This window comes from Pogoniulus pusillus, chromosome 8 (genome assembly GCF_015220805.1).
Source record: "Pogoniulus pusillus isolate bPogPus1 chromosome 8, bPogPus1.pri, whole genome shotgun sequence".
NCBI lineage: Eukaryota > Metazoa > Chordata > Aves > Piciformes > Lybiidae > Pogoniulus > Pogoniulus pusillus.
In genome coordinates, this window is record NC_087271.1 from 25571521 (window position 1) to 25592292 (window position 20772).

The following is a 20772-nucleotide window of genomic DNA, read 5'->3' on the forward strand; positions in this document are numbered from 1 at the left end:
GTTCATAGTCTCTCATTTCCTGCCTTGCGGGCTAGCCAGGTGTTGTCTTTTTTTTGGATTATAGTTTGTTTAATGAAATACTTGGTTCTATGTTAAGGTTGATTTAAAAAAAAAGTGTTCTCTCTATTGTTTTTCAGTTATCTCTTCACACAACTGAAATACAGACTCACATTTGACCTCTGAATATGCTTATGAACAGCTACCAAAATGGAAGTCCTGCATTTTTTGTTACATTCTGTTCCAGGTGTTGCTACACATATGCAAATTTGCTTTATAAAAAGCATCTTTATTATTCTTTTTATTCCTTATAATTTAATAAAATAAGACACTATAATAAAATAAGAGAAACTTGACTTATATTTTTTGAATTTTGTTCATTGCTTAAGCATTAAGTTCAGTTGTCTGTTGGAGGCTCAAAGTCACAGTTGCCCCTACCCAGGCTTTGTACAGGGATAGATTGAAGCAAATTAATCTCAAAGCTTGCTTGCATTAAAGGCAGGTCCTGCTTGACCAACCTGATCTCGTATGACCAGGTGACCTGCCTAGCAGGTGAGAGAAGGGCCATGGGTGTTGCCAATCTGGACTTTAGTAAAGCCTTTGACACTGTCTCCCACAGCATTCTGCTAGAGAAGGTGGCAGCTCGTGTCTTAGGTGTACTCTTTGCTGGATTAAGAACTGGATGGCTGAGGCCAGAGGGTGGTAGTGGATGGAGCTAAATCCAATTGGCAGCTGTGTTCCCTGGGGTTCAGTTTTGAGGCCAGTCTTGTTTAATGTTTTTGTCACTGATGTGGATGAGGGGATCAAGCGCACCCTCAGTAAGCTTGCAGATGACACCAAATTGGGTGGGAGTGTTGACCTCTTCAAGGATAGGAAGGGCTGAATTGATGGGCTGAGGTCAGTTCTATAAGTTATAATAAGTCCAAGTTCTGGGTCCTGTGCTTGAGTCTCAAGAAGCCCAGGCAACCCGAGGCTGGGGAAAGAGTAGCTGTAAAGTTGCCTGGCAGAAAAGGACCTGGGGTTGCTGGTTGACAGCCAGCTGAACACGAGCCAGGAGTATGCTCAGGTGGCCAAGAAGGCCAGCCAAATCCTGGCCAGGAGTATTATGGTTGGTAGGAGCAGGGAAGTGATCATGCCCCTGTTCTCTGCGCTGGTGAGGCTGCAGTTTAAGTATTGTGTTCAGTTTTGAGCACCACAGTATGAGAGACACTGAGTACTGGAGTGTGTCTGGAGAAAGGCAGTGAAGTTGGTGAAGGGTCTGGAGAACAATTCTCATGAAGAGTCTCTGAGGGAGATGGGTTTAGTCTGGAGAAGAGTAGATTGAGGGAAGACTATTGCTCTTTACAACTACCTGAAAGGAGTTTGTAGTGAGGTGAGGGTTAGTCTCTTCTCTCAAGTAGCTAGTGATGAGATGAGAGGAAATGGTCTAACGTTGTGCCAGAGGAGCTTTAGATTGGATATTAGGAGAAGTGTCTTTACTGAAAGTGGTCAGTCAGTGCAAGGGGTTGCCCAGGGAAGTAGAGTCACCATCTCCACAGGTATTTTAAAATGTGTAGCTGTGGCACTTCAGGATGTGGTTTAGTGGCCATGCTAGTGTTGAGTTGGTGGTTGGACTTGATCTTAGAGGGCATCTCCAACCTTACTGATTCTAACACTGTATGAATATTAATTTTTAGTTTGTCCTTTCGGTTAGTGGGGTTTTTTGTTTGTCAGTTTATTTTTTAATATGCTGAAGGGCCATATTGCTGTAACAAAGTAATTTAACATGTAAATGAAGGCTGTTGTATGATAGAGAATTTCTTGGGTTACCTTTCTGACTTGAACTTAGATGTTTGTCCTCCTGCCACCCCCCTACATCAGCTTGTAAAACTGGACAGTGAAGGGAAATATTTTGGGATTAAAAGCAAGCTGTTAGTTAGGCCCTCTCTTCCTGCCAAGTTATATTAATTAGATGTGATTGCAAAAACTAAATAGTACCATTGTGAGCTCAAGTTCATAGGCCAATTTTGCCATTGATTAATTTGAATCTCCTGCAACTTGCATGGTGGACATCTCTACATGACGTCAGGGCTGTCCACTGATGAGGAAGAGCACTTTTAATGCCCTGCTGGCACTGTTATCAGTGTCCTTCACATGGCAGGAGTTCCCCAACTTGTTCCTTGCTGCTTATGGTTGTCCCTGAGTGATTTTCCCATTGAAAGCCTGGAGTGCAACAGCCTCTGGTGCAGATTCTCCACTTTGTGCTCAGTAGGGCTCCTGGCAAGCTGTTTGCTACAGCTGGCACTTGCCTTTCTCCTGGCTTCCCTTGTTTCCTGGTGATCAAACTGTTGTGCTTTAGAGTTGTGTTCTTGGACCACTTACAAGCAAGAGTTATGGTCAGCCTGAACTTGAACTCTTCCTGCGGCTGATGTCCAGCGATTATTTTTCTGTTGTAGAAGACATTTGCTGATTGTAGCCAGTGATGTCAGGCATGGCACATGCTGTTATCTAGCACAAAATGCAAACTCTGTCTTCCAGTGGAACCCCACTGTGTGTGGCCATTTCCCATGCTAGTGGGTGTTGCAGATGTAAAGTGCTGTCACATTTTCCTAGGTTTGTGTACAATCTGTCAAAATAATTTGAGAGGCCCAGCCTTAGTTCATGGTCCCATTAAGTTTCATACATATCTATGTAAGGAACTGGAGCTGTGTGATATGAAATATTAAGCTAGTAGGGTTGAATGCCAGATGTGACAGCTTGCACTGTCTGAGATTATAATCTGACCCTGTGTGCATAAAGAATATATATGTGGTGTTTTATTTAGGTTTGGAATGGACTCGCTGGACATGTGGTTTTATATGAGTAGAGCCAGGTTTCTAATTTTTGAAGCTGTATGGCTTGTGCTCTGTTGGAAAAAAAACCACAGGATAATTACTAGTGCTTCGTGTTGTCATAGCTGTTATAAATGCTTTACATGGCTTCTAATAAAGCGTGTTTGCTCACCAGCTATCTTGTGCTCTAAGGCACTCTGACCTTGCCAAAGAAGATGATGTGAGGTCTTCCCAGGGCACCTAGAGCAGTGGCTGGGTAAACATGCAGTTAAAACTTCATTTGGCTGAAGGTGCAGAGTTTGCAGTGGGGTTGCTCTTATTTGTATGCTGTCAGCGTAGGGCAATCAGCAGACGATACCCACTAGTGCACCTTTGTTCAGAGCATTGCTCCCTCTGCTACATGGGAGAGTAGGAAGGAAAGATGCTCTGAGGATGGGAAACCTGATCCTATCCTTAGACAGGACCACCTGCAGAAGGTGTTAGTGTAAACAGGCACTAGATGTTAGCTGTTGTTTCTCTGTGCTGCTGTCCCGTGGTGCCTGTGTGACACAGACCTACTGGGGTCCATAGTAGTGCTGCCATGTCCACGTGGTGACGTGTTTGTCTGTTGGCAAGATGGCCAGTTGGCCTTTGCTGTATGGATTCTGTAGCTTGAGAACTGTTGTGCTACTGTGTGTGGTGCAGGCCAGCCTGAAATTTTGCAAGGTTTGTGTCTGATGCCCTATTCTTGCCAGTTAAGACACATTAAGGAAGTACTGATCTTGCTGTGTGGGGGTGGATAATGTGTATTTTATTGCCTGTGTTTGATACAAGGGTTGGAGCCTGCCTGCCTCCCCCACTCCAGCTGTATATTTTACTTTCTGCAGTAGGCTAAAGACCAGGTTTTACTACAACTGACTTACAGGCTGCTTTATTCTAAGCTATTATATTTGCTGTGATGGGCCTTTACATTCATAGCTGGTAACCTGAAGATTTAAAGCATGTATATCTTAAATATCTCTTATCTGAGGCAGGTTAGGAGTGAATATAACTAATTTCTATTTGGCTGTAATGCATTTATTAATGACAGTAAAAGCTGTAGATGGAAAAGCAGTAGGTAGGACTGAGCCCCTTTAGGATGAGTGCAATGTTGGACCCCTTGTTGCATTTTTGTGATTTGAGTTTTCTGGGTACCTGCTGCCTGGCACACTGGTTTTAATGATGCAAGCAGTCCCCCCAGATGTGAAAGCCACAAGGTGAGGAGACATTTACTCCATGGAATTAGCAGCATGGGCACTGGTTGAGTGTTGAATCTCTCAGCTCCTTTGATTTTTGCCTTTCACTCAGAACCTTGGAAAGGGAAGGTTACCAAACACATGTTTACTCGAAGCACACAACCTGCTCAGTCGCAATTATCTCCTAATCTGGTCCTTCCGAGTTTCTCTGGTCTCGCAGGTAAATACAGATTTAGCCCTTATTCAAGGCATATTATTTACCTCATTAAGTGTGTGTTTTGGCACGTGCATTATTTACCTGACGGACTAACGGATGGGAGAGAGCAAATGCTGTCTTTTGTGCAAACAGCGACTTTGTTCTCAGGCAGTGAGTCCTCTCTTTTGCGTTGCCTCTTTTGGCTCCATGTCTCAAGGCAGACACTTCCAGGCCTTCTCAGCAGAGTGAAACGTGAATGCAGATGCAGAGAGGCCAGGCTTAGAAACCAGGCAGGTGGGTAGCTTGTGATGTGATGGAGCTTTTGCCCAGAGCCCTGAGCAGTGGGACCTACCATGGGGGACAGATTTCAGTAGAAAGAGTGTGTGTGTTTGTATGTTTACAGCTAGAGGAGATATTTGTGTCCTTGTTCAAGAGGACTGGGTTGTTTCAGTTCACCTGTTTTGCTGTCAGTCACTGTACCCAGCCAGGTAACACCTCCATGAGTTGGGCTTGCACTCTCATTGAAATTAATCTACTAATAGCTCTGAAGTTGACTGACCTTGGACAGTGACAGTCCTGTAAAGTTTTTGTGCAGTGTTTTAGAAGTAAAGGGCTGGGGAGAAATCCAGGTAGTTTCACGTGGATAATGTAATTTATTAAATAGTATTTGTTAAATAGAAGCATCAGAAGGTGATGACTGGGTGAGGTGTTTTTTTGGGAGGGAGATTGTACAGTGCTGCATGCATTTTAGAGTTTCTGCAGTCTCTGTAGTTTACACGGTCTTGAACTGATACTCTCAAGTAAGAAATTGAGTGTAAGATTAGAACCACATCTTTGATAAACCTCATACACAGAGCAAATGAGAACTTACCTTGCAAGAAACCTTCTGGGTACCAAATGCATGGGTTTGCAATTGAAGTGGAAGGTTTTGGTGCAACTAACAGGTGTCTCAGGGCCAACCTGTTAGGATGAGTTGTAGTGTTGATATGTGCATTGCTGTATTTAATTTCTACCGTGTATCAAAAGTTGTATGTGAAAAAAAATGAAAGGCCTACTCAGAAATTTCAAAGAGGTTTAGATCAGATTTGCTGTGTGTTAAGTGGTTTGTATCGTGTTCTGCTATGATGAGGTTTGGCAGAGGAGTGTCACCTGGTGCCTGGAGCCATGACTACTGTGTGTCTCATAGCTCTTAATTTAGAGCCATTTACGGAAGTTAATTTCCAGTTGCCTGTGATTCTAGACACCTTCAGCTCAGTCGAAATGTCATTTGTTGTGCTTAGAGCAGGTTACTATGTTATTTCAGGTTTGTGATGCTGAAACCTCCACCGGGAAGCACAGAGGAAATCCCTGTCAAGAGGAAGACAGTGAAGAGATACTAGCAGAGAGGCGATGTATGTGTGCATGTGTAACACAAGTCTCTCTCTTCAGTTTCAGATGCCTCTGGATGTTCAATGATAACACTCCTCCATACTGGAGCAGCAAAGTTTCCCCAAAACTTACTTCCAAGGGCAAGACAAACTGTGCGCTCCCTCCTCCCTGCTGCTGTTCTTAGAGTGTACAACTCCATTGTAAGCAGGAAACTGGCGTCCCACGGCTTTGGAGCTTCCATGGCAGCAATGTCATCCTTCCCTCCACAGAGATATCACTACTTCTTAGTGCTGGATTTTGAGGCTACATGTGATAAACCACAGATTCATCCTCAGGTAAAAGTCAATCCTGTTAATTGTCCCCTTGCAAGTTGCTACTACTGTTCTGAGAGGTGGAAGGAAAAGGCACACTTGCAAGTGCTGTCTCACTTATTTCCTCTGGTTTACCCCACCTCCTTTCTGTTGCTGGTCCTCCAGGGCTCCTGCTAGCTGCTTGCTCTCTCAGGAGCAATGCCATGACCATTCAATGGGAATGAAATGAAGAAGCCTGATTCCATTAAGGAAGTGACAGTGACAGTTCATGTGTTCTCAAAAACATCTTTACGTCATGTATGCTTGTCATCTGCCTGAACTAGGGAGGGTCTGATTTTTTTTGGCTGGTAACGTCCATTAGTAGAGTACCTGTGGGAGCTGTGTTTGATTCTGCAAGGAAAGAGGCAGTTGGTAGCCAACAGCTTTAGAAAAAGAGTTGTTCTGTTGTATTTTAAACTGGTCAGCAGCTGCTTGCTTGTGTTCCCCTATGTTGGGGGGATGGTGGAGAGAAGTGGAGGGGTAAAGGTAAGGAGACTTGTAGGTTGAGATAAAAGCAATTTAATAACTGAAATAAGATAAAATATGATAAGAGTAATAGCAGAAATAGAATATACAAATGAGTGATGCACAGTACTGTTGCTTACTACTCGCTGACCAATGCCTAGCTTATTCCTGGGTAGTAATTCCAGAGGAGAAAAAATCCTGTAACTGCAATCCCAAAAGAGCCTGAGCTTCCCAGTCAGCCCTCATCTGTATACTGAACAGTACACTGTATGGTATGGAATATTCCATTGGCCAGTTTGGATTCATTGCTTTGACTGTACTCACTTCCAGCTTCTTGTGCACCTACACATTAGCAGGACATGGGAAGCTGAAGTCCTCAATTTCTTAGCAACAACTGAAAACATCAGTATATTATTGACATTCTTGTCATACCAAACCCCATACTGAATCCAAACCAGCATTATGCTAGCTACTAAGAAGAAAAATTAGCTCTGTCCTAGCCAAAACCAGGACAAGTTTGAATGATTTGGATGTGTGCAACACAATGGTGTTTCTAAGTAGAGAAGAACAATAGTTTGGAGTTCTGATCTTGCTGAAGTTATTTTCTCTGCATGTTAACTCTGGAGTGTAATGAGACAGGAAGTGTTCAGTTTCAGGGAGATTTTGGCCTACCACTTGAGATGCAGGGTTTCAGATGAAGTACAGAGGTTTTTCTGCAGACAATTTTTCCATAGTAGTGTAGAGCATATTAATAAATGTATTTGCAGTTGCCAGCAGTATGAGCCTGAGTTTGTAATTTAAATTAGGAAATTGTGCTAAAAAGAGGGAAAGTAAAATAATACTGGGTTGGTAACAGAGAGAATTTCTGAGTCTCTAAATTGAACTTGGGCTTCTCACCCTCCTCTGCCAAAGCAATTGACCTCTTATAGCTATTGGCAGTAATATTTGCACTGGGTCAGCACAACTTCCGTTTGCTTTGTTTCAAATATACTAAAGGCAAAGTGGTTTTCAGTGTTCATTTTCCAGTGCAGCTGTGGTTTCCTTTGGGCTTGTTCTTTCGAAGGGAGCTGCGAGTTGGAATCAAATTTGACTTCTCTGTTGCCCAGTAGTGCCTTGGCGAGTGCTGCCTGCCCCATGTTTTTCTTGAGAAACAAACTCAAAAATCCCAGCTTTTTCTCTGGGTCTTTGTGGGAGGCCACTGTGGCTTTGCATCTACTTCTGCTAGCAGGATCTTAACCATTCTCCAAGTGAGATGTGGGACTATTTCTTGCACACTCTGCCTCGGGTGCACAGACCTGTCAAAGCTGTAAATTGGATCTACCTTGTCCCTTTGGATATGGGTTTGGTCTGTGCACATTTTGATGCAAAACCATGATGCACGTGGAGCTAGTTTACAGCTAGCAGTAAAAAGGAGCATGAGTGGAATATGATTACTACTGTTTTAAGGAGCTTTGTCCCCAAGTCCTTGCCAGGGAAAGTAATGGTCTGGGCCAATGCAGATCTGCTATATATTTTGTTGGTGAGATAGCAACTTTAAGGTGGAGATGTTCTTCAGTGTTGTTTTTCCAGTCTGCTGTGTTCAGTGCCTGTCAGCATGGTATTGTGTGTGGAAAGGACTATTAGTGTGTCATATCCTCACCAACAAATCAGTGTGACAAAGGATTGGCCCTTGCTACATGGTGATTAGCATAACTGGAAAGGCTGAAGGTGCCTGCCAAAACTGGGCAACTTTGTAAAATGAGACATGAGTCATTGCCCCCTGTATCTACGTCTTACCTCTTTGCTGCCCAGCATGGCTTTTCTCCACTGCTGGGCTGTACGTCATGGTGAGAGTTCTGTGCTGTGTATTTCATTGATGATGTGTGCAAGGTTTTAGTGGCAAGATCTTTAGCTGTAGCAGACAAGTGTTGGAGGTTCGGCCTGAGGACAGACCTGAGATCTAGAAATAGTCAGATGCTGATTTACACTGTGATCCTGATCCTTTTTCTGCTTTTAATACCTGCAAGATACAATGAAATTAAAATGCATCGGGGTTTGGTGAGGAGACTGCACATAGAGAGCTAAGCTGTGGTCCAGGTTACTCTCAGTGGGTAGGCATAGCTGTAAATTTAGCTAGCCTAGTCTAAAGGTCTTGCAAAGTGCATTTGCCACTGTGCAGCACACTTCACATTTCTCACTAAGTGCTCTTCAAAACATTCTGGCTTAAAATCAGAAACTAGTGAAAGAGCTGTCTTTTTATCTACATGAAGGTGTGTGACTGCCACATCTGCTCCCCCTCCTGCTGTATATACCTGGGCATTTCTGAAGCCAGCAGCCTCACTGGCTTTATCCCTGGGGAAGTCCTTCATGCTCTTCTGGGAGCTCTGAAGGTTCCTTCATTTCCATTCTCTTTCATGCTGCCTGGCCTCTCTCCAAGGTCTCATGCTTTGGCCTTGGTAATGGAGATCAAGGAGGGTCGAGGACAGTGGTATTCTCCTGGGAAGCTGTCTGCATTGTGGCTTCAGTGGCTGCGACTGCAGTCTGAGTGTCTTCTGGCTGCTGCCCTTTGCTTTGCCACTTCGAGGTCAGGCATGGAGGGTCGTTCATGTTCCTTGCTCGATACCCACACAGAAATGGTGGCATCCTTTCAGTCCTGACTTTGGTAGCTTTCAACAGATATGCCACTAAATCAAAGTGCACGTTTATATGCACAAAGCAGCAGCTTAGTTTTTTGCTTTTTTGCTGTTTTTATTTTTTCAGTATAGTTTTATGAATAATGAGACCATCCCAGAGAGAAAAGAATGTGGAGGGTTTAACTGCATTGCCCCAAATGGATAGATGAGGAAACCGAGAGAATAGAGTCACAGCCAGTGTCATGTAGTGTTTTAGCCAGCCAAAGGTCAGTAGGGGTTGGCAGTAAGGGATGTTTATGGCTGTCCTCTTGCATCTCTTTAAAGCTTACCTTGTGCATTTGGAATTAAATCCAAAGCCCAGTAGGGTCAAACAGGAGCTGTCATTCTGTGGAGGTCGTTGGACCTCGACCATGGCAGTGGTAGTATGCTTTATTTTTCCGCTCTAATTCTGACTTTTTTTTCCCCTTTACTGTCTGCTAAGAGTTTATAAGTACCTGCTGCTTTTATACGCTATCAGCCTGTAGAGCTGGGAGCTTATGATTCTTCAGCTACACAAGAGAAGATGCATTTATAAGGGGAGTCTCACTCTTGTGTCCCTTCGTCCTTGCATGCACCAGTGTTTATGGTGGTCAGTACTTTGAGCCACTGTCTTAAGGAGCTCCTTAGGCTCAGGTCCGTGGCTGTCCGTAACCTTAGTTTATTATTGCAGTGAGTGGGTGCGCCATTCTGGTCAGCCAACCAAGTATCTGTAGATAGCCAGCTTCAGCAGAGGGGATGGAAAGCAATGATATTTTTAAATACAAAAAGTGTGAAGGTAGAAATCAGATTCATTCAAAGTTGAATTTGAAGTTAGGCTTCTACATAAGATGGTAATCTCTGTAGTAATCTATTAAAGCCATTTAAATGAAAACCAAATAAATTCAAGCTTTGTATATCTGCTGCCTGGAAATGTAAAAAAAGGAAAAGTGTCAGATCTCTGACCTGGAGCTAGGCTTAAGAGTTGCTAAATTATCTTTTGATAATGATGAAGTTGCTTTTTTTTCAGGTGCTTGACTTCAGTCTCTCAGATTCGCTCAAATTTGATAATCAGTTGGAAATTAGAAATTTGCCTCTCCCAAAGTCTGTAAGACAAAGGTATGAAATGTTCAGATCTTCTAACCGCTGGAGGAGGTTGTGACCAGAGGCAGAAGAATAAATTGTTTACAGACAATACTCTCCTTGTTCTCTTACACAGCACATTTTCAATAAAACATATTTACATTTTTTGTCAGTGTATCCTATGTATTTCAAGTTCATTTAGCATGCATTCTGATTGTTATTCTGGGGAAATTTATCACTGCTATCAAGTGAAACTGGACAAACTAATACATACAGAACATCACTCACCATTTCAACATAAACCCACATACACTGAAGCTATGAATAAGCATATGTCCATTACTAATTTGTTTTTTGTGTACAAACAAATCTGAATGATCAGAGTACATTTCCTGATTGCAAAAGCATATTAAGAAATGAGAGACAGGCTTTCTGTAAGATAATATTAAGTGCAAATGCACAACAAGGTTGTGTTGGGTTCAGGCTGTGTTTCCTTGAGTGAAAGCGAATTAAAGGTGTTTTGCCCTTAACCCTCTGCAGGGAGATGCAAGTGGGGTAGCTGCAATGATTGCTGCCTCATCACCGCCTATACTGCTCCACCCATGGTCTCATTCCTGTGACAGGGACAACTGAATGATGTGTCTCTGTTCTTGAGATGCTGTGATTTACAGACTGGCCTTGCAATGGGAATGAATGTTGATTTCTACCACATTTAGGCCATTGCAACAGATGTGCAGGCCCTGCTGAGCTTCCTGTGCAGGATAAGCAAGCTGCCATGAGAGCCATAGCCTAGGCTCAGAGGACTTTTTAGGAGGAGTGTGCCCCTGAGGTTATGGAGGGACTGCTGATCCTCTGCAGAGCATATTCTGCATGCTTTTTAAGCAGTGCTCTGTGGAGCCTGTATCAAGGCAGTCCTAGCTGAAGGCCAGGATGGGAATGCAGGAGGTGACTTGCATAGTAAAAGAGATTGTCATAGTCCTAACCCAGAGGTGGGTAAAAGGGATATGCCCGTGTCTGCCTGATCCATTTAGACATCTGTCTGCTCTTGTGAGACCCCACCTCAAATACTGCCTCTAGTTCTGGTGCCTCCATCATAAGAAAGACACAGAGCTGTTGGAGTGAGTCCAAAGGAGGGTCCCAAAGATGCTCCAAGGGCCAAAACACCTCTGCTACGAAGAGGGGCTGAGGGAGCTGGGATTGTTCATTCTAGAGAAGAGAAGACTCAGTACTTGACGGATGCTATGGGAAGGCTGGAGAGGGACTTCTCATCAGGGTGTCTAGCAGTAGGGCAAGGGGAATGGTTTTAAACTGAGGGAGAGCAGGTTTAGAATGCATCTTAGGAAGAAGTTCTTCAGTATGAGGATGGTGAGATTTTGGAATAAGTTGCCCAGGGAGGTTGTGGATGCCTCTTCCCTGGAGGTGTTCAAAGCCAGGTTGGATGAGGCCTTGAGCAGCTGAGTCTAGTTGAGAGGTATCCCTGAGGCCCATGGCAGGGAGACTGGAGTAGATGATCTCTAAGGTCCCTTCAAACCTGAGCTATTCTAAGATTTTATGATGCCCATGTAGCATCTTCTTGCATGTTTTTTTTTTCCTATGTGGTTGTTAAGTTCAGTGTATTAAAAATCACCTGCCAAAAGCTTTATTAAGGCTGATTGTGAATTGCTGAAAAGTGAAGAAATTCAGGCTTGTTTCCCATGGCAACTTTAACTCAGCACTCTTGTGCGTGAGTATTACAGTGGAATATTAATCTGCAATTACCTGTCTTCATGCAGCTTAGGCTTGGGCGTAGTTTTAAATACCTGCTTCTCAATTCAGCTTCTTACAGTGTTGTTTCTAGAGGAATGCTGTTTAAAATGCATGTAACACAGTGATTAAGTCTTTTCTTATTCTTTTTACTAGAAAGTGTGTGTGTATATATATAATTTTTATATATATATAATCTCTTTGCCAGCCCTGGCTGCTGTTGTGCCGTTCTTCTTACGTTGGAATGATACAAGTTCCCAAAGTGGCAGGAAATAGTTCTTATAGAAGCTATTTCATAAGGGTTTTTCTGTCTGTGTTTTTGAAAAAAACTTCTGAAAAAGCTTTCTGAGGCCTTGTAGCTACTTCCTCTGAATGGTGAAGATTTTCACAATGAGCACATGAATACCTGAAGCTCAACATTCTACAAGGTGCATCTGAAATTAAAGTGATGCCAGTCTATTTTAGGAGAATTTTCCATTTGCCTATGTCATGTGCAATCCTGTTGGACTGTTTGACCAATATGGGGAATAACAAAAAGATTTAGAGAGAAGAGCAGTGTTTAAGAGAGGATTCTGCAGGGTCTGAGACACCAAGTGTGGTGTAACCCTCAAAGGCTGCACTTGCTGTGGCAGTCATTTTGCCTTGAAGGCCTCCCTCTTTCTCCCAATAAGTGAGGACAACCTTGCTGTGACCCATAGGAATCTGACAGGGTGGGTTATGGCTTCAGGCAACAGAATTAGCTGTATTTATTTAAAACCCAATGAGCTAGAGAACATGAACAGTTACTGAACCCAAATCTCCCAGAGAGCACAACCACAAGACCACCAGGCAAGACATCTGACATATGAAGAAAAAAAGATTCAAAGCAATTTCTTACTTAAAGGTATAAACCCAGCATTATTATAGCAGTAAGCCTAAAATACCAAGGCACTCAGGTGGCCAATTGCTGCAGTCCTAACCTGACCCAACCTGCTTAGCTTTCGGCTGGTTATTGACAGGCCGATGAGATGAGTACTTTAAAGCAATCAGTCATGTTGCCCTTTCCCTCGCAGCGTGCCAAGACCCCACATCAGTTATGCATCCCAGCATGCAGTTCCCCACCTGTGCTGTTTGAACACTGTATCCTTAGCTGTGCAAACATTAGACATCGTTTAGGTAGGTGACAAGTTGCAAAGTTAAGTAGACTTGTTGTTACAGTGGAAAGTAGTTGAGCTGCAGTCACCCTGAAAAGCAAAGATCCAGGCTATCTCAGGAATGTGCAAGTCTGCTGGATCCTGTTTAAAGGTTCGTTCACCTCTCCATCAAGCCTCTGCTGAGGGTAATGTGTGCTGCTGGCAATGTTCACACCGTGTAGATTTCTAGAGGGAAGGGAATCTCTCTAAAGGGAGAGATTTGTGCTGCGCTTCTCCTGCCGAGCATATGGCCCTGTGCAGTCAGTGATGATTGGCGTGTGCCTGGGCATCTTTTGCAGCCTCTGAGGCAGGGGCTGTTTGACATCCCTCCCAGCATGATGTTTTGAAAAAGGGGCAGTATTCCTCCATGGTATGGCATGTATTCAGTGCTGCCTGAGGATGTGGCTTTTTAGGCTGCTGTGGTTCCCAGGGGATGGTCTTTGCTGAGTTAAGGTGGACTTAGTTTTGAACAACACCTCCCGGAGGAAGTGCAGATTAGCTCTTTCGGCGAGAATGGCACAGTGTGTGCCTAGGTCTTGTGCTTTTCTTGCTCTCTGTGCCAGACAGGGTTTGCAGCCATCCCTCTGTTGTCTTTGTTGGTTTGTGCACTTGTTAGCTGGCAAAGTAGCTCTTCGTTATGTCACTTAGCTCCTCTCTGCCGGGCAGAAACGCGCTGTCACCAGGAGCTACTTGTAATGTCTGTAAAACCCCGTGTGTTCATTTACATGCATTAGCCTGCCCTTTCTACCCATCCCAGATGTTTTAGTGTTGCTGGGAACATTGATCGCTTGTGCTACTCAATATCAGGTGAAGAGGTTGGGTCTTGAAGTGATTTGGTAATTCTGCAACAGGGACTGCACAGGCTGCTTGCCTGCAGTGGCAAGGAGCAGACATGCAAAAGGACATAGTGTAGTTGTCATCTTACAAAGGAAAGGTAATATTTGGAAATGTGTCCCTGCTGCTTTTAATCTGATTCAAGTAGTAAACTTCCCCTAAACTGTCAAGCTTAAATTGTTGTTGACTATGTCAGTGGAGATTTTCTGGGTGGTTAAATATGTGTCAGTAGTGCTAGAAGAAACAAGTTGAAGTGCTGATGTCTGTTGGTTTATATTTCTCATCCCAAGTGAGGAAATAGGAGAGAGGTTCTGCCTTATTCTTGAGGTCTGGGTGATGTTGGGAGGATCAAAATAGCTTTGTGGATTTTGACAAGTGAGATGATGCTGATGGTGAAAGCAGAAACCAGCCCGGGAACAAATGCCTAGCAAAAGTTTTGCTCAGGGCGGGTAGGACAAGGGTTGTAACACAACTTTCACATTTCTGGGTATAGTGGCAGGTATAAAAGAAGTCCCAAAGACCACAGTGCTAAGTTTAAGAAAGTGTCAGGGTCAAGATGTCATTTGCAAGACATGTGAATCCTCCTTTTCTTGGTTTATAAGAAAGGATTTTATCTTAGGAAATGCTTCACTTTGTAATCCATGCCTATTTGGAAAAAAAAAAAGTTAAAAGGGAAAATGAGTGCAACCAGAGCAAAACACAACTGTGAGTGCAGGCTGGATGGCACTGGTGTTGTGGTTAGTGCCCTGATGATGGGGGTGTGTATGATGAGGTCTTCTGTTGCAAAAATGAGAAAGGCAATCTTCTGGCCTGTGTCTGCTGTGGGTAGGAAGAGCAGTCATGAATTTAAACAAGGGAATGCAAGGGAAATTTTGATTAGACATTAGGAAAAACTTTCCAATGATAAGACTAATGAAACAGGAGGAGAGAGTGCCTGAGGAGCGTGTGAGTCTCTCTTATTGGAGTCTGTAAAAACAGCCTAGACAAAGTCAGAAATTATTTAGGGGGAGGTGATGCTGCCCTCAGGCAGGTGCATGGACTAGATGTCTCTCTTAAAGCTCAACCTCCTGGAGGCATGTGATTAGATAGGAATTTCAGCTTCTATTAAAGAAAGAGAAATGGTCTCTCACCCTCACAGTTGTAAGGAAGCACCTGGGAGAGAGCCAGGCTTGATGCTGATGCAGAACCCAAAATGGAACTCAAAATTTATCTTTGAGGAAAGGGACAAAAAGGGACTTTTTATGAGAGATTGTAGTAATAGGACAAGAGGGAATGGTGTTAACCTTGAGGAGGCTAGATTTAGACTAAATATTAGGAAGAAGTTATTTACAGTGAGGGTGGTGAGACACTGGAACAGGTTTTCCAATGAGGTTGTGAATGACCCCTCCCTGGAGATGTTCCAAGGCCAGGCTGGCTGAGATCTTGAGTCATCTGCTCTAGTGTAAGGTGACTCTGCCTGTGGCAGGGGGTTTGGAACTAGATTATCTTTAAGTCTCTTCCAACCCAACCCATTCTGTGATTAAATCCAACATTTGACATGGGTCTTCAGTGCTGAGTGTTGGTGGTAGGTAGTGGGGCTCTCCTAAGAGCAGGGGAAGGATGAAATCTTGGGTATTTAATGACTGCATAGCAAAATTTGTCTTCACATCGTCTTCTCCCAGTGTTGCCTGATGTTTCCATGTTCCTGCCAGTTCTCTTGTGTTTTGACTTTGATGTGAATTTCCTGCCTTTTGGGGATCTAACAGTTGCTTAAATGCGTGAAATCTTCGGGTGTGTGCACATGTATAATTGAAGCTAGGTAGGGATGGAAAAAGAAATTTAGGAGTCAGCTGCTTTCCCAGAGGGATCTGGGGCTTTGGCAGAGTTAACCAACACGCAGAGTAACTTGTGTGGTACAGAAGCGCTGAGAGACTCCTCGCTGTGTGTTCAGGTAGGTATTCCTTGGAAAGTCAGCATAGGCCTGATTCAGCAGAAGTCCTGCTGTCCCCCACTGCAGAGGTGTTGCCTGTATGGTGCTTGTTTTGGTTAGCTTAATAAAAATTTAGAAGAGGGGCAAAGACCTATGAGGTCATCTTGGTTACTGCCCCTGAGGGCCAGCGCAAGGCTGCTCACTTGGAAACTGCTTTAGTTAAAATAATAATTAAGGCAGGGGATGGAAACTGGGGAGGCAGATCTGTTAGGCTAGTCTTGTCCTTACTATGTCCCTTTTCGATTTTAATTGCCTTGGAAAAAAAGGGAAAATCACAAGGCTTTAAAAGCTCTGATTTCTTCCTGCTCTTCAACCCCCCGCCCCCTCCCCGATCTTGGAGGCATCAACTCTCATCTGTCAAAGTGTAAATCAGCAATTAAAACACAAACAGCGAAATGCCAAAGATGACCCGAAGCACAAAGCAACTGACAAACAAGTCCGGACAAATCGGCGGATAATTTATAAGCATTGCCCTAAAATCTAATTATTTGGCAATTCGAATTTGCAGCCGGCCAGGGCTGTGCAATAAATTTAACCCGCCATAAATTATTTAGGAGCAGCCCGTGGTGTAAATCAAAAACACAAGTGTTTGTTTAAGAAATAAGCTCCTTGTGCATAAAATGACTGGGTTTTTTTTTTTTTTTCTTTAAAGAAGTGGGGGATAAACATCCCTGAACAAAATGAGCTGGTGCTGAGGTTCTGTCCCTCCACAGAGACTTCCTTGCCTCTTCTGCCTTTACCTTGTTTGAAAGTGCAGAGAGGTCTTTTGGTAGGCAGTTTTAATGCTGTTCCTTATCAGAAATAAACCAAACCCAAAGCCTTTCTCTCAACAGCCTCCGCTTGGTTTTGTTGCATTTTGAACAGTCAGCTCTGGTTTTTATGGGCATCTTTTATTCTTGTGTTTATTAAAGTTCTTCGCGTGGGGGTGGGAGTAAGGGATGGATAAATTATTCTCTGGTAGTTTTGGAATTAAGTCACATGGTCTTCATCAAATATGTAACTTGGTGCCCCAAGGTATGCCCTGTCCATCTGGTTTGTGGGATTCTGGATTGAAAGGTTTTGAGAGTCAGGAAGTTCTTGCTGTATACCGTATGCTTTTTGTCTAAGGATGTTAGTACTCCCCAGATCCAAAAGGATGTAAATTCATAGAAGGATTTAGGTTGGAAGGGATCTTAAAGATCATCTAGTTCCAACCTTCCACTAGATTCCTCTGTGGGAATTAGTGCAACTTCACATGCTTTCTTCTCTGAGCTCCAGAGATCTGACCACTGCAGGAAAGTATTTAGCAAGTAAGGTTGAGTTGTATGCTTGTTTTCGTTTATCAGCAAGAAGATCAAGACAGCTGGATTTGTGCACGCTTGCTCCAAGTGTTCTAAGTGAAACTCCTGTAACAACTAGGTCAGGACAGGCTGGGTTCATAGCAGGGCTCTCGCACACCCCTATGAGTTATTCAAATCCGTCTTAAAAGGAATTCCTTAGTTACCCTACACCCTTCCACCACTGCTCAGCCCACTGGCCTGGGACAGCTAGGTCATGTGGGAGGCTTCCACCTGGGACCTCTGGTTTTTTGGGGAATTTTATTTATTTTAAATGGCAAAAAATCCAAACAAGCTGTCACAGAGATTTGTTTGAAGTACCACAAAATCAGAAACGCAAGATAGTTGTGAAGAGCGGACCTGGTAATGGCTCTGCCGGAGCCTCCGGCTCTTAGGTTCCTATTGTTGCAGTGTTTGGGGGCGCAGCTGAGGGGAGGGCCAGGGTGGTGATGTCTTTTTCTTTAAGCGTGTTAATATTGATTTTAGAAGCTCTGTGTTCCAACAATATAAATGCAAATGCCTGTAATTGGGAGCCGCGTGCAGAATTTCTCAACAGAAAACATGCTCAACTTTTCATGACAATGAAAGGAAAATAAAAAACCAGCTTATTTATTGCTGGTGGTTTAAACCCTGGATTTCCTTTCAAGTTACTTTGCAGCGCTAAATAAAATACCTAATTGCAGTGCTCGCAAAATTCAAATGGGTACATTTGTTCTTCTGGTAGCTTGCGGCTATTTGCAGCCTCTAGACACCCTCAGCGTTATTTCAGCACATCCATAACTTCTGGTTGTGCTATAAGGAAAAGCTGGGGCGGGGCGGGTGGGGAAGGGAAATACTTAGGAGCCCCAAACGCTGCTGTTACAAATCACTGCTGAAGTTGGAATGTGTACTCAAGTGTTGGAAGTGAAAATGGGTGAGGATCTCAAGATAATACTTAGAGATGATCAGGCTCTGCTAAACGAGAGGAAGTGGCAGCGAATCTCTCCTTTGTGCTCCTCTCCTTGTGCTGCTTTGCTCCACCTTTCCCACCCATCTGGGAAGAAGCAGTGAAGGTCCTTGAAGGTGGAGATGGAGCTGAGCTGGTTGAGCTCGCTGGGCTGCAGTGAAATGTGAGAGTGCCCGGCTGCCTTCCTGCATCAGGGTCTGTTGGGGGGTTGTGTGTGTGTGCCTAAGTGCTCACCATTTCATAATAATTACTAATGAAATTCTAGATCTGTAATAACATTTTGGATATCTAAAACAAACCATATGCTTGTAAAAAAAAAGAAAAAAAAAAAGTGGAAACAGAGCAACTTTAAGCCATAAATTCTTGGTAATAGAGGCCTCTTCCCACCCCCTCCTCCTTCTGTTTATGTTTGATAGATATTTTTGTTTCTGCAGGAATGTCAACTCTTAATTTCATGATGTATCGTGGGCTTAAGAAAATTGAATTTAATAACGGCAAAAGATGAATGGCACCTTTAAAGGTCCCAACACTTGTCTTTATTAGCAGGACAAACTGCAGGGTCTCCAAACACTGCTTCTCTCCAAATGAAAGTTTAAATGAAAAGTACAGCAGTGTCACAGGTTAAATTTCATTGCAGGACTGGCTAACGTCGTTAGTGAGGAGTGGGGCTGATTTCATGGGGCTGGTATCTGTTGCCTTAGATACCAGTGGAGCAAACACTGCCAGAGACTGGAAAAATCTCTGCTATAGGAAGCGTGCAGATAAATAGCCTTTTGGGAAAGGTCCCTTAAAACTTGATTCGAAAAGTGACCAAATAAGCCGAAAAGAGTGGCTGTGCTTGCTCCCAAGACGCTCAAGTTACTCTTGGGGTTCCACCCCCACTTTTGGTTATGTGCTTCTGACAGACCTGGAATAATTCTGAATATTGTTAAAATTTCCACCTTCTTTTTTTCTTCTTTTTTTTTTTTTTTTTTCTTTTAATGTATTCCTTTTTATTTCCTCTGTCTATCTTAATCTGATCCTCCTGCAAGTGCCTTTTGCCTTTGGTTCTGGAAGGTGAGCTACGCCTTTGTGTATCAGATCAGCAGCAGGGCTGTATTTCAGTCTTGCTCTGCATCCAGCCACTTGATGGCCCCTGAGGATGTTTCTGGTCCCTTAGGAGTGATCTTGGTATTGCAGCGTAGCCCCGCTGTGAAATGCAACCAGTGTGTATCCCTCTCTGGGAGGGAGAATGCTTGTCTTTCCCTGTCGTGGGCTTGGTTAATTTCATGGTCACCCTTTGGGTGGGATGCAGACCTAACGGGCAGTGAGCCACCCCAGCCTGCTTTGAGGGATGGTGGTGTTACCTTGAGGTTAACTCTGTTGTGATGTCCTATCCATTGACTTCAAACTTTGCAGGCTATTTTCCTTCTGAACAGAAATCTGCTGACTTCAGAGCCCATCTGTGGTGACTCTCAGCACTGTCCACTGTCTCTTACTCAGACTTTTTAATGCTTCCACAAGTCATCCAGGGAGGCTGCAGAGTTTGGCTGTGCAACAGCAGTCTAGGCCATGAGGTGTTTTGTCTCTGTGCCATCCTCCCCTTCTAGCCCGCGGCTCGAATTTCATCTCTTTTCTGGGGAAAGTTGGTGGCAACTGGTGGGGTGGTATGGCTGTGGGGAGGGATGTGCCCAACCCTCCACTTTGCCTTAGCCTATGAAGCATGTACAGAGTGTGGCACAGCTGACCATGGGGAAAACCTTGTGTCCTCTGTAGCTTGCCTGCTCAAAGTCTACACCTGAGCAGTTCACTGTTAACACATTTTTTCTGAGTTTCCATCTCAGCAGCACATGCTCTCCACGTGCCCCAGTCTGGGCTGTGTGCCCAATGCTCCAGGGAGCTGCTCTGCAGTGCCCACGGGCTCTGCCCACTGCGGAAATTGGGTGTTTCTCCTGGCTGTTTAAATTATTTGTTGTTTCCATTTATCCACCCAGCTTCTGGCCTCCCTTCTGCCTGCTGAGGTGCTGATGTCATCAGCTTATACGCATGACTGCAAGATAATTTCCACCTGTGGGTCATGAAGGTTGCAGCCAGGGTCTAAAACCTGTGTTAGCTCCTCTGCAACGACTGCGTTTTCCACATGCTAATTTTACACACAGGAGTCAGATTATTTTTTTTCTTTCTTATTTGTCTCTTCCAGATGTTTTCAGGCAGTTTGGTTTGTTGGTTTTTTTTTTGTTGTTGTTGTTGTTAAACTAATTCCATTCATGTTTTAAAAATTTATGAAAGCGCTAATAAAAATGTCAAAGTGGTAAAAATGTTAGCTTTTGCTCTGCTTTGATTAAATTTTGCAAACTGTTTTTGAATATTAAAAAGCAATATTTTTTTTTTCTTCTCTCTCCCTCTCTCTCTTTCTCTCCAGAAGTGATTTGAGAGGCTTGTTGCATGGATATCACTCAGCGGGCTCATTTGCACTCCAGAACCTTGGTGCCATGCATCTCTATTAAATAACACAGACAAATTATTCTTTAAAGACACCAAACAAATTGTCACTTCTCCTCTTACATTAAACTGGAGGGAGGAAAGGGAGTGGAGAAGGAGGGGTGGGGGGTGAACACAAAGGATTTTATGGCTTTTATTTGGCGGTTGTCTTTTTTAATTTCATGTATATTTTTTAATAATTGAGAAATCCATCACCACTGC

General features: G+C 43.6%; 1 protein-coding gene across 3 annotated transcripts in view; it reads left to right on the forward strand.

Moving 5' to 3' along the window:
* The window catches only part of ERI3 (ERI1 exoribonuclease family member 3), a 158331-nt gene that overhangs the window by 21792 nt on the left and 115767 nt on the right, over positions 1-20772 (forward strand). For all 3 annotated transcript variants that reach the window (XM_064147722.1, XM_064147724.1, XM_064147723.1), the window contains exon 2: positions 5646-5920. In XM_064147722.1, the coding sequence (XP_064003792.1) occupies positions 5669-5920 (252 nt within the window). In that variant the 5' untranslated portion in view covers positions 5646-5668. The remainder of the gene's footprint in view (positions 1-5645; positions 5921-20772) is intronic.